At 43.5% G+C, this 13,351-nt stretch overlaps 1 protein-coding gene across 5 annotated transcripts in view; it reads left to right on the top strand.

The window, feature by feature from the left end:
* VRK1 (VRK serine/threonine kinase 1) overlaps positions 1-13,351 on the top strand; it is a 76,974-nt gene that overhangs the window by 48,388 nt on the left and 15,235 nt on the right. For all 5 annotated transcript variants that reach the window (XM_086708850.1, XM_086708849.1, XM_086708848.1 and 2 more), the window contains 7 exons: positions 59-146; positions 3,979-4,087; positions 4,204-4,296; positions 6,324-6,456; positions 7,262-7,382; positions 7,671-7,729; positions 11,716-11,894. In XM_086708850.1, the coding sequence (XP_086564976.1) occupies positions 59-146; positions 3,979-4,087; positions 4,204-4,296; positions 6,324-6,456; positions 7,262-7,382; positions 7,671-7,729; positions 11,716-11,894 (782 nt within the window). The remainder of the gene's footprint in view (positions 1-58; positions 147-3,978; positions 4,088-4,203; positions 4,297-6,323; positions 6,457-7,261; positions 7,383-7,670; positions 7,730-11,715; positions 11,895-13,351) is intronic.

The following is a 13,351-nucleotide window of genomic DNA, read 5'->3' as shown; positions in this document are numbered from 1 at the left end:
AAAAATACATAAAACAAGTGAAATCACAAGCTTTTTTTTTTTTTTTTCTAACTTGTAGTTCAGAAGTGGATTCGTACCCATAAACTGAAGTACCTGGGTGTTCCTAAGTACTGGGGGTCTGGTCTACATGATAAAAATGGAAAGAGGTAAACATATGCATGTTCTGTTTTTCTTCCCTCTGTTCTAAGCACTTGCTGTTCACTGTTTAGCGAGCACGTGCAGGTACCGCTGGGCCTTCGTCTGGGCCGTGTGGCACACACTTGGCAGAGAGGAACACGGCGTCACCTCTGGTCTGGAGGGTTTGTGCGGAGCTCTAGCAAGTGCCCGGAACCCGGCCGATGAGTGGGAACCGGGCAGATGAACCCCGTGCGTTTTCTCCCCTGACATGTAAACAAGCAAGCAAGCAAAAAACTCCGTGCCATTGATGTGACAACAGGGAGCCTTCAGGTTCCGGTTCGGTATTTCGTACTAGATGTCCGGTCTGCTCGCAGCAGCGTCCTCCTCTTTATGAAATTTCAGCCTAGCCGGTGAGAAAAACAAACTTGTGTGAAGCAATTATAGCAGCCGTGTGCTAAACCGTGTGACTCTGATTTGTTCGTGTCTCAGGAGTTCCAAGAAGGGAGAGGATGTTGTCAGCACAGCTGAGTTGGAGAAAACCTCCAATTGGGTGCATAATTGACATTTCAGAAATATTTGAATGAGTGAATGGAACCTCAGAGAGTAAGGTTGGCAGCTTACTGTGGACCTGGGGGTAGGTTGGTAATGGTGCTTTCAGCTACACGCAAAGGGAAGCTTTGACTCCGCTCCCTTCAGTGATCATCAGGAGCCCAGCTGCCTTTATCTTGCACTTGGGCCCGAAGGGGAAGCCCTTGAACTTGTTCTGTATTAATGCTCCATTGTGTGGTCTCAGGGTGGCTGCCCCATTTCTAGGCATCGCATGCAGACACAGCCGCCAAGAGCAGAAGGAGGTATTGCTTGTTGTGTGTTTCGCTTTCATGGCGGGGGAATCTCCCTTTCTCTCATGTTCTCTTGGTCAGGGTTATATCAGTGCCCATTCTTTTATGTTTTTATGATTTTTTAAATGTTTATTTTTGAGAGAGAGAGAGGCGGGGAGGGGCAGAGAGAGAGGGAGACACAGAATCCCAAGCAGGCTCCAGGCTGTGAGCTGTCAGCACAGAGCCCGACGCGGGGCTCGAACCCACAAACCGCAAGATCGTGACCTGGGCTGAAGTTGGGCGCTTAACCGACTGAGCCACCCAGGTGTCCCCTATCAGTGCTCATTCTTAAGCGGGTCACTGGCAAGGGCAGAGTGATTGCCATGATTGGCAGGGTGAAGCACGTGGCCACGTGGAAGAGGATGGAATGCCTGGACCAAATGGGTGCTCTGCTGGGAAGGATGGGGAGGAGAGGTAGTTGTTGGGTGGGCGGCCAGTGCTGAGTTTTACTTGGAAGTTCTTATCCTGGGATCCACGTATCTCTTAGGGAGTGTGCGAACTTCCTGAAATGATAGCGTTTTGTTGTATACGGTGTTGCTGGGACAGGTCTCTAGAGTTTTTGTGAAAATTTCTGTAGAAATAGCACGTATAGAGCAAGGATTCTGGAGCTAGTCTGTTGGGTTTCCAAATCTGTGTTTTGCTCCTTAAAATGTGTGTGACTGGTAAGTTATTCCTTCTGGCCTCCATTTCCTCCCCTGTGAAATTGAATAACGGCTACCCACTTAATAAGGGTAACGTAAAGCAGTTAGAATATATGTTAAAATACTGTGTTAGCTTTTACTCTCAGAGGGGTCTTCATTCCCTTAAACGTTAAGAACTGCTGATGTAGAAAACCGTCGGAGAGCAGGCTAGTGTCTCCAGCAGGAGAGTAACATGAATGGGGTCGAGGGTGGTTTCCGGCCTGCTCTGTGGCACGTGGTGGCCATGGATGTCTAACAAGGAGCAGGGCGAGCATGCGCAAGAGAGAAAGAGCCTCACCCCGGTAATGAAAACCCGGGTGAGGAGGGAGGAGGAGCGTGGCAGCCTGGGAACCTTCGCCACCTTCTGCAAGGTTGCGTCTACCCCTGAGGAGTCACATGAGCGTAGTTTCTAAGTAACTTGTGCAAGGTGAAACCATCAACGTGCACTTCCCTGGGGACTCGGATAAGATGACACGGTCGATGGGAATGTCCGTTGACGTGTGTAATTTAGAAATAGTGAGGCGGTGAGGGGGGGTTGTTGACGGTGGTCGTGGTGTGGCCTGTGACTAGAGACAGAGATATGCTCAGAGTGGTGTCTTCATGGGTCTCCTGTGGAATGAAGTTGTATTTTAGCCCTCGTTTAGACGGTCTGCAGAGGTGTGTTGCCCACGTGCTATACTAATTAGTAATTCTATACTAATTACATCACTTACCGTAAAAATGAATGTGTGTGTGTCCCGGTCCCATTCCTCAACTTTCCGAACCCGTGGACAGAGGAAACCAGGAAGTCCCATTACTGTTCCTTCTTTACTAAGTTAGAGGTCACATTGTCCTGGAAAATCTTGCACGAATGAATACATTTTGCCTCTGACTAATCACATGACTTCGGACAAATCACTTTACCTCTGTAGACGTTAATGTATTTATCAAAAGATGCTTAGACAAGATGATCTCCAATTCTCTTCCACTTCAAAAGTGGATAGAATCCCGATTTTTTTTTTTTTTTTTTTTGTAATTTTGGCCTGTTGTCTTTTAATGTTAGCTTTCCTTCTCTGTTGAACTGGACATGTGGTATACATCATAGGCTTCTCAGCTAAAAATAAGTGGGATTTTTGGGTACCACTGACATTTATTTATTTGGATATGTTTCACGTAGAGGTCAAAGCGTGGCTCCCCCCTTTCCTGGAGGACAGATTACCAGGCATCAGTTTTCTCCTGCTGTAAAATGGGGCGAATAGGAGCCCGTGCCTCACAAGGGTGACGTTAGGTTGGCACGCACTGGTCCATCTGAAGTACTTAGAATAGTGCCTTGCTCAGACCAGGCTTCCGTGAGCGCCGGCCGTCGTTGGGATGGTCATCGTTCATCTTATTCCCATTGGAAGGTACGTTGTGAGTGTGGTCTTGGTTTGTATTGATTTAACCGGACGAGGCAGAATCGGGAGACTTCATGAAGGTAAAAGCTGACCCTTAGAGCACAAGCTGCACTGTGTTACTGGAGCAGGGTGTTGCACCCACAGTGGGCACACACGAAGTGTCACTGGAGGCTGTTGAATGTTAGAATTCGAGTGCCAGAAAAGACCTTGGGAAGCCTGAGGCCCCACTCTCGTTTGACGCCGTGGGAATCGGGGCTTGGAGAGGTCGTGTGGCCTGGCCAGGGTGACACGGTGGGGTTTGTGGCAAAGCCAGAAATCTTCTCATTTCCCCCGGGCGGTGGTTCTTCCCTGAGTCTCGTCCTTTGGATATTTAACGTACAGCCCTTTAACGCCATTTATGCCGTTTTATTGAATTTAGCCATTGTTATGGTGTCTCCTGATAGTCTTGATTTTAGTAGGAAGTTAGTTGCTAAAATGTGCCCTGAAAATAGAGAAAAACACGATAGTCACAGGCAAGAAGCTGTTATCTAGAAGTATAAGGTAACTTTAGTAGGAGAAAAATCAGTGATCTTACTGAGTCTTACTCAGATTGTTTTATCTTCACTGTGAATGAGTCTGCTGGACTCTGTCTGTGGGCTATAGACACTATTGCAGGGAATAGTGTCTTCGGGAAGCTTACTGGCTGAGACAGGAGGAGGCCTTCAAGGTGAAAGGCAGACGGCGAAGCACTCCCCACTCCGGAGATTTCTAGTTGGAAGAAATTGTTTCAAATGTTTTTCTTTCTTTCCTTCTTTTTCCTCTCTTCCCTCTTCATTCTGCTTCCTTACCGAACGTTGCCTTGAAGAAATTACTCTGAAAGGAGGGGAGTCATTGTAAGATAGGTTTTCTGGAGTTCCGTTTCGTTCATTGACTTTCCCTGTTTGTCTTTAGTTACAGGTTTATGATAATGGATCGCTTTGGGAGTGACCTTCAGAAAATATACGAAGCAAATGCCAAAAGGTTTTCTCGGAAAACTGTCTTGCAGCTGAGCTTGAGAATTGTATGTGAGCTACACTCCTTGTTTTAATCCCGTAAAGGCTAGTTGTGTTGAAGCTCGGTCCTCTGCTGGTCGGTGTTGGGTACTGCACTAACTTATTCTATATGGTGCTTTCTTAGCTGGATATTCTGGAGTACATTCACGAGCACGAGTATGTACACGGAGACATCAAGGCCTCAAACCTTCTTCTGAGCTACAAGAATCCTGACCAGGTAGCTTTATTAACTTTAATTTCTACTATTTAAAAGCTGTTGTTTGAAAACAGATACGGTTGCTTTGAACTTTTGAACCTGTGCAGAAGTTTTACTTTTTGAAGTAGATATGGTAATAATATTTCTTCTTGACACTTTTATCTAGTTAACATTCTACATTTTTGATGCGATTTGTTGGCACTTTATCAAGTTGGCTATTTTGTCCTAAATAGTATTCAGAAGAAGCGCTTGTGATACAAAATGAATTTCAAATAGCTATTTGGGGGTGGAAGCTTAAAATTATATAGTGCACCGATGAATTATGTTTGCCTGTCTGCTTTGTCATTTTTTTTATTTCCTTTGTTCAAGAAATCCATCAAATGTAAGTGTTCTGTTACTTGGAAAATTTGGTCTTTAACATGTTGATTATTCAAATCAATTGGTTTACAGAAATATCTTAGCTGTCTAAATTTGTATGCCCTTAGTGTTTGGAATTCAAATGTGCATTTTTTTAGTTTCTTATAATTCACTTTGTAATTTTTACTTTTTAAGGAAAAGAGAAAAGCTAATGTTATTGTACCTTTATTTGGATCAGTTTGGCTGCAGTAGAGGGCTTTACGTGGTTTTCCCGAAGCCGTTGCCACGATTTCGGTTAAAGTGAGGTTTAGTTGGCACGACATCGTTGGGCCACTGCACATCATCTGTCCCGTGTGTGTTCTCGCGTCTTCCCGATAGCGTGTGAGCAAGGACTAGATATTTTCCGTGTGTGTATGTTGATACTCCACTGTATTCTTTTTCTCGGACCTGTCTTTAACTTCCCCTTGCTTAATTTTTCCGTTTTCCTTGGCCTTCCCTTTATTTTCTACCGTCTCAGGTATTTGATCCCGTCCCCCGTCTCCGTGACGGTGGCGGTCAGGGATCTCTACATGTATAACAGAGGGAAGTCGCCACGCCGTAGCATGCTGTTGGGGAACTCTTCTGGGCGATCACAGGATTCCCAGACGTCTTGTGTTAGATGTTTTAAAAAGGTTTAAAGCAAGCAAGCAAACAAAACATCGCTGAGAACCTGAACCATAAGGGTTCCATTAATTGAAGTGAACTGGATTTGTACAGTGTAATAAATAAAAGTGCGGCTTATTTCAGTTTGCAGTTAACTAAAATATGCTGCCTTTTGTTTATAGGAAAATATTTTTGCACTTCTGTTATCCTTCGGGCATATGCTTTGGATGGGATTCTTTTTCTGGTGTTAGATGTATGTGCTAGATCCGTCCCCATATTTTTACTTCAGTTTCCTCTTGTGATCAAATGCCTACGTTTGGGAGCCACTTACCCACAATTAGAGATATGATATGTGGCTGTGGAGTAGCAGAGAGCCGAATGTACTGGCTTTGTATGCTCATCAGATCCACGTGTACGTGCCCACAGAGAGGTGCACTGTAATATTAAAATTCGGTTTTAATTGTGAAACTTGACTTTAATATGTAATATTTAAATGCAGATAAGAGCCTCATCTAAAAGTTCTTCAGGTCATTATTGTACTCTGAAATGTTTTTATGAAATGAATTGATATTTGATTATTTTGTAATTGAAGGAGCAGAGATATAGAAGATCGTTACCGCACCGAGTGTCATCTAAGTCAGTCTTAGACCTGGTGTGGGGCAGTTGTATTGCAGCAAAAGGTTCGATGGTTTCCTCTGTGCTCAGTTCTGTGTTAGACCAAGTGTAAGAAAAGGTGTAAAATGTATAAGCTTTGCTCACGTCAAGGAGACAGGATTAATCAAGGATAACATACTTCTCCAAAAGTGTGTATAACATGGGCTCCTGTTCTCTGGACTATAATGACACGGTCATTTCATGTTTTTCTTGAAGTAAAAAGTCCCTCAGAATTAGGTATTTGCTGATGTTAGCCTATTGGCTCGTGCTTGTTTGGGGCGCAGTGGTGTGGCCTTGTGGATGAATCCAGTGACAGAATTTTGTCTCTGGGCCACAAAGGAGTGTGTGTGCAATCATTTTGGCTTTGACTTTTCTTGGTGCTCGGACGTTTATAGGTGTACTTGGTAGATTATGGCCTTGCTTACCGGTATTGCCCGGAAGGAATTCACAAAGAATACAAAGAAGACCCCAAAAGATGTCACGATGGCACGATCGAATTCACCAGCATCGATGCGCACAACGGCGTGGGTATGTCGGCAGCGCTTGACCAAGAAATACACCGCCAGCATTTTGGTTGAACTCCTGCGTGGTTCTTAATTTTGCATAAATAAGTAGATAAAATAAATAAGACCCCAAGGGGCAAGGTGGGGTGGGGGAAGACCCGGGAGGAGGCTGGTCTCCTGCAGTTGTGTAACTGGGCCACCCGTGTCTTCCCCCGTTTTCCTTCTGTCCTTCAAAAACACCTCAGCTTTAGCAGTGAAGGTGGTTCCGTCAGCTCGGTGACGGTTTCTTTTTGGTTTTATTTAGCTTAGTCGAATGTGGGGTGTTCCCCCCCGCCCCCCGCTGCCTAAACATCTGTAAGTTCCTCGTGCAGCCACAACTTTGTAGCAGGCAAGCTTTACTTTGTCACTTACGAAGTTGGCCTGTTTCTACAGCGGGCATTTCTTCTTTCCGCGCCCAGCACTGGGGAGGAGCTGAAACTTCCCCGGTTCTCTGGGCCCCTTCATATACAGCAGTTTTAAGATCTTCAAGTTTTCCAAGGGCAGTATTAGATGTGTCACCGCTTTATAATTTATTTCCTAGACTAGCAGTCTCAGTTTGAAATTCTAGAGTTTGCCGGTTTGGATTTCAAAGTAAATTGCTAGCTGGAGGTAAATTATTTCTCTCATACTGCCCGATAGTTATTTAGTATTTTATTAAATGCAGTGATAAGTTTTGATGAAAAACAAGACTGTACAATTGACTGTTTTACCTTACTGCTTTATATATATTTGAAATCATACATTAAAGTTATTTTGGTATACTTAACCTGCTGCTTCTTTTGTATTCGTAGCCCCATCAAGACGTGGTGATTTGGAAATACTGGGTTATTGCATGATCCAGTGGCTTAGTGGCCATCTTCCTTGGGAGGATAATTTGAAAGATCCTAACTATGTTAGAGATTCCAAAATTAGGTAAAGGAAAACTTATTTTGGGTAAAATCATGATAAGGTAGATGTATTTAAGTCAGGATTTCTCAATGGAAACTATAGTTTTAACTGATACTAATATGGAAATAAGAAAGTACTTGCTAAATATTAAGGGTCTTTGGTGTTTTGTTCAGTTTGTTTTAGAAGAATGTCTGTAAGCATATTTAGGATGTAACACAGTGCTGCTTAATGTGCTATTTACTGTTATTAAATATTAATAAGTTTCCATGGCATACAGCTTCCAACAATGACTCATTCTTTAATTTTTAACAGATACCGAGAAAATATTGCAGGTTTGATGGACAAATGTTTTCCTGAGAAAAATAAGCCAGGTAGGAAAAGACTTCTTAAATGTTCATGGGGGTTTTGTTTTCTGGGAGGAAGAGCCGTGATGTCCACGGAAGATGCTGTGATGTAAAAGCTTAGGCGTTTCTGAGTGTAGCCATTGTGCTGGGGCCTCTTGTCATCCCGGACACGGCAGTTCCCTTTCCAAAGGTGGGCTGAGTGGGTACCTGAGCTTGCTTACATTATTATTCAGTGCTTTCAGGAAAGGAGCCAAATTTCATTCATGAATTCAACTGGTTGTTTTTTTTTTTGTTTTTTGTTTTTTTTAATTGAGGCCTTAGTGTATGCCGGGGACCATTCTAGGCACTAGGGATATACCAGTGAACAAAATAACTAAAAATTCCTGTCTTCATGAAGCTAATGCTGTAGTTGGGAGAGAGAGACAGTAAACACAAGAGTGTATTTTACAGTAGATCATATGGTTAGTACTATGGGGGAAGAGAGAAAGCAGGGAATAGAATTGGTAGGTGTGGGGACAGGGTGGGGAATCGAGTTGGGGAGGAGGGTTGAAATTTTAAATGCAGTGGTCAGAGTGGCCTTACGAAGCAGGTGACATCTGAGCAGTCTGAGATGGGGAGGTTGCTAGAGGAAGCCCAGGGAAGGGTTGTAGGCAGAAGGAACAGCAGTACCTGGTGTACTTGAGGAATGCATTCTTTTAGGCCATCAGAAGGGCTTTGCCTTTCAGTGTGAGCAAGAGTGTAGGGTTTAGAGTAGAAGAATGACATCAGTGTCTGTCTTTACGGGAAATCTGTCTAGCTCCTGTTCTGAGCATAGACAGCTAAGGGGGCAAGGCAGGGCTCGGCTGGAGCAGGCTGAGGCTGGGTGATTGCCACAGGAATCCAAGCAGGGGAAGGGGCAGTGGGAGAGAGGCGGTCACTTTGCACATACTTAGATGTCTTTAGATGTCTTTTCAAGTCTTCACTCAGTTGTCTCCTTTCCAGGGAAGTCTACCCTGACCTCAGGCCATTTAAAATTGCAGTCTTACCAGCCACACAAGAAATGGAATGTTGTAGGCTTCTCGGAGTCCCTCCTTGTGCCTCCTACCGGTCGCGAGCCCCTCTCTGGCCTAATAAATAACTAGCCTAACTTCCAACCCCAAAGATTTATTTTCGAGCTGTATAAAAATGGAGTCATAGAGCGAACAGCATAGGTAAAAATCCCTGCCCTCATGAAATTAACTTGTATCTCTGGTAGAGTCGTTTCTTTGACTCAGTATTGTATTTGTGAAATCCGCTCCCATTGTTGCACGGGTTTTTTTTCTTTTAATGTTTTTACTTACTTACTTTTTAACTTTATTGACAAATATAATTGTATACATTTAAAGTGTACAGTGTGGTGATTTGATATACATTTATATTGTAGAATGATTAACAAGATCAAAGATAATTACCACTTCCATCACCTCAGTTAACTGTGTGTGTGTCTCTGGGTGTGTGTCTGTGTGTGTGGTGAGACTGCTCAAGATCTACGCTCAGCCACTTTCCAGTCTATGGTACCAATTCTTATTTTTTTTAAGTGTTTTTTATTTCATTTTATTTTATTTTTTGAGAGAGAGAGAGAGAGAGAGAGAGAGAGAGAGAATGAGAGAGGGAGGGAGACAGAGCATGATCGGGGGAGGGACAAGAGAGAGAGGGAGACACAGACTCTGAAGCAGGCTCCAGGCTCTGAGCCGTCAGCACAGAGCCCGATGCGTGGCTCAGACTCATGAACCGTGAGATCGTGACCTGAGCCGAAGTCGGACGCCCAACCGACTGAGCCACCCAGGCGCCCCTGTGGTATCGGTTGTTAACTACGGTCACCGTGCTGTGCATTAGACCCTCCCGGGGCCCCGTTGTCGCACGGGAAACAGTGATGTGTTCATTCTCATCTCTAACAGAATTGTTGTATTTATATGCCACCACTTATCTGTTCTAATGTTGGATTATTTCCAGTTTTTTGGCAGTTAGAGATTGCCAGTTACACATAAAGTTATATATTCCATCTGTAATTGATTATTGTGCATTATATGAGGAGAGGCCAGGTTTCTTCCCCACCCTGTGTTTGTAAACAGTTGACCCAGTAGCTTTTCTTGATAAAACCACTCTTACCCTATGGTGCTGCCTTTGTCTTAAATCAACTGTGGATCTGTGGATGTTTCTGGACTCCTTTTCTTTTTATTAGTCTTTGGTCTATTCTTGGGCCATACTGTCATAATTACTCTATCTGGCCTTGAGTCTTGATTATCTGGTGGTTTAAGTCCTCCAGCACTACTGTTCTTTAAACTTGACTCTGGTGTTTTGCTATCCTTGACCTTTTGTCGTACATTTTAGAATCACCTTGTCAATTCCACACACATCCCCTCCCTTTCCAGTTTGCTGGAATTTTGAGTGGTATGGCATTGACTCTACAGATTAACTGACATCTTTTTACTATTGGATCTTCCGGTCCACAGATGTGGTATATCCTCCACTTAATTTTGTCCGACTTAATTTATCTCACTGTTTTATAATTTTCTCTGCAAAAATCTCACTCACCTTCACTGTATATGTTGCTAGGTATTTGACAGCTTTTGATGCCGTTGTAAGTGATCAGTTTTTTTAAAATCTTATTTTTCCAATTGTTCGTTGCTAGTATATAGAAATCGATTTTTTAAATATTTACCTTGTATCCTGTGACCCTGATAAATTTACCTACTAGTGCCACTAGGTTTTTTTTTATAGATTCCTTAGGATTTTCTGCATATGCTGTTGTGTTTGTGAATAAACCATTCCACTCTTTATGCCTGTTTCTTTTCTTGCCTTCGTGTCCTGACTGAAAGCATACATGGCTATTATACTGAACAGGAGTCGTGAACATGCTTCACATTTTCCCCTCGGAAGGAAAGATTTCCCTGTGTGACCATGCCCAGTGAGGTTTGCCGTAGGTTTGCCAGAGACCCCCTTTGTCAGATTAAGAAAGTTGAAGGGAGGGATTTTCACTTCGGTTTTCCTCACGTATCCCGAGTATCTAGAATTGTGCCTGCCCCATAGTGAATGCCGGTCAATACTCAGATGAATGAAGGTGTGTGTGTGTATGTGTGTAGCACTGTCAAGATCTCTTGGTTTTCTGGGTGTGGGGTGTGGGGAGAGGTTTTTGTCCTGAGGAGCTGGAAGGATGGCATTCTCAGTAACGGGGGTGGGGGGGTGGGGGACGGCGGCAGAGCAGGCTTAGCGGCAGATCAGGAGTTTGGGTTTGGATCTGTTGGGATTGGAGAGGACAGGTAGGGGTCTAAGAGCCAGCGTGTGAGGCAGCGGGCGCACAAGCTTCCTGGAGGGCGCTGGAAGGGAGAGGCTGGGGAGCATCGAGTCCGTCGCCTCAGGATGAATTTCTGGTGCCGAGAAGTGTTGATCCTGACTAGTAAGATTTCTTTCTGGGGGTGCGCTTCTCCCTCAGTGTACAGGAAGCCTTTCGTTGTTCAGAAGCTGATTTTTCTCTTTTATGGGAAAACGAGGCCTTGCTTCCCTCTCCTTTCTTCAGCTTGTTCTTGGTACGTTTGATTTCTCACGTACGCAGACAAAGCATGCAGCTATCTTCTGTGGGACTGATGGCTTCCACGGCAAAAGATATTGGCCGTGATATTCCTGATCTTTAGGTACATGTGACTTCATAATCTGTTCAAGGCCCTTTCCTGTTCTGTTTTTGTAGCTTTAAGACGACGGCGGTTGTTTCCGTGCATGTTTAGATTTTAGTATGTCTTTTATCTTTCGTCCCTTACGATGACAAAAATGTGTTTCACATTACATCCCAAAATAAGTTTTTTATTTGACTCGCCTGACGATTCCTGACTTCGAAAGCGTACTTTCCATTGAAGAAATGATTGTAAAAAACGTATTTTAACCAGATACCGATATATGGTCTAATTTTACTGTAACCGTGAGTTATTTTCTTAGAAGTGAGAGCTAAGTACGTCGTATTTTGATTGAAAGATTACAGAATAATCGTGTCATTCTTTTAGATGAAATTGCTAAATACATGGAAACAGTGAAATTACTGGACTACGCCGAGAAACCTCTTTATCAGAACTTGCGAGACACTCTTCTGCAAGGACTGAGAGCCATAGGCAGCAAGGACGATGGCAAGCTGGACCTCAGCCTTGTGGAGAACGGAGGCCTGAGAGCAAAAACAGTAACAAAGGTGAATTTTGTTATAAGTGATCCTTTGGCTTCCTGTGATGATAATTGCAGCAAATACTAATTTTCGGAAAGTAAATGAGTAAAGAAAATTGTAACAGACTGCTCGGCAATTAAATATTTATCACCATCATATAAGGTGATATAAGACAGAAAAATATGTAGAGGGTTGTAGAAAAACGAACGGATGTTTCTTTATCCCGTGGCAAGTTCGTAAATTCCTAGCAAGATTCTGATTTGGGATACTGATGTCTGGCAGAGGGATTTGAATGGGGCACTCAGCCCGTGGTTTGGGGGGGTTTTGACCTCCCAGGCCACCTGGCAGGGTTGCTCTGGGCTCTTAGCTCTTCCTCGTTTGTTGGTGTGGTCACAGCGCACCATTTGAAAGTCGGGGTTCGAAAATTACTATTTGAAAAGTAGTGTTTGAAAGTTTCCTGGTTTGCTGGTGGGGAGTGTTCACCATTTGTTTTGTTTTTTGTGTTTTTTTAAAATAATTTTTTCATGTTTATTTATTTTTGAAAGAGAGAGAGAGAGAGAGAGAGCAGGGGAGGGGCAGAGAGAGAGGGAGACAACAGAATCCGAAGCAGGCTCCAGGTTCCGAGCCGTCAGCACGGAGCCCGACGCAGGGCTCGAACTCGTGAACCGTGAGATCATGACCTGAGCCAAAGTCAGCCGCTTAACTGACTGAGCCACCCAGGTGCCCCCACCATTTGAACATTATTTTGTTGTTTACAGAAATGTCATCATATAAAGCGATGTATCTTCATATAAGGAGGTTTAATTTTTCGGAGAGCAATATTAACAATGGGCTTGATGGGTGAACTTTTGCGCTGGCCTGTAAATCACTCCTGGTATCACTTTAAAATTTTAGATTTGACAGGTATACGTCAACTTCTGGGTTATTTTTAATAATTAAATTATTGACTAATTTAGTGATTTCCCTTACAGTCTGAAATTATTGAATAAAATGCGTTAGCTGCTTTTCAATAGAAAAGGGAAAGTACTTTTAGCAGAAAAATATTTTTTTGTAGCGTTGCCTGTTTTTACTGTCGTTGACTGTAAATTCCAGTACATTCCTTTCTTATTCCAAACTGTGAGAAAAAGGGTTTAAATAAGGAACATCATCTTAAAAGATTTTTGTAATTCTTTTTAACTTCTAAAGGAGATAAGAATTTTGAAATTGTATCCTGAATTTGACGCTTTTGTCAAACATTAGGTCTCTTTGTAGTCTCACCACAGGATCCCAAATTATGCGCTGCATCTACGTACACATGTCTTTTCCTTTTGGAAGTTTTGTCTTAATGGCATCTCCCCATTTTTGTGGTCAGCCAGTGTGCGGAAAGCCACGTCCGGCTTTGCAGTGCAGGGGATAAAATGGCGGCCCGAGTGGAATTGTTCAGTAAGGCGGCAGATTTGGACTCTGCACGTGCCTGCCAAGGCCAGACTTTCTGTGCGGCAATA

This window comes from Puma concolor, chromosome B3 (assembly GCF_028749965.1).
Source record: "Puma concolor isolate L17-30 chromosome B3, mPumCon1.1.hap2, whole genome shotgun sequence".
Taxonomy (NCBI): Eukaryota; Metazoa; Chordata; class Mammalia; order Carnivora; family Felidae; genus Puma; species Puma concolor.
Note: the sequence above shows the minus strand (reverse complement) of the source record. Positions and strands in the feature narration are given on the sequence as shown.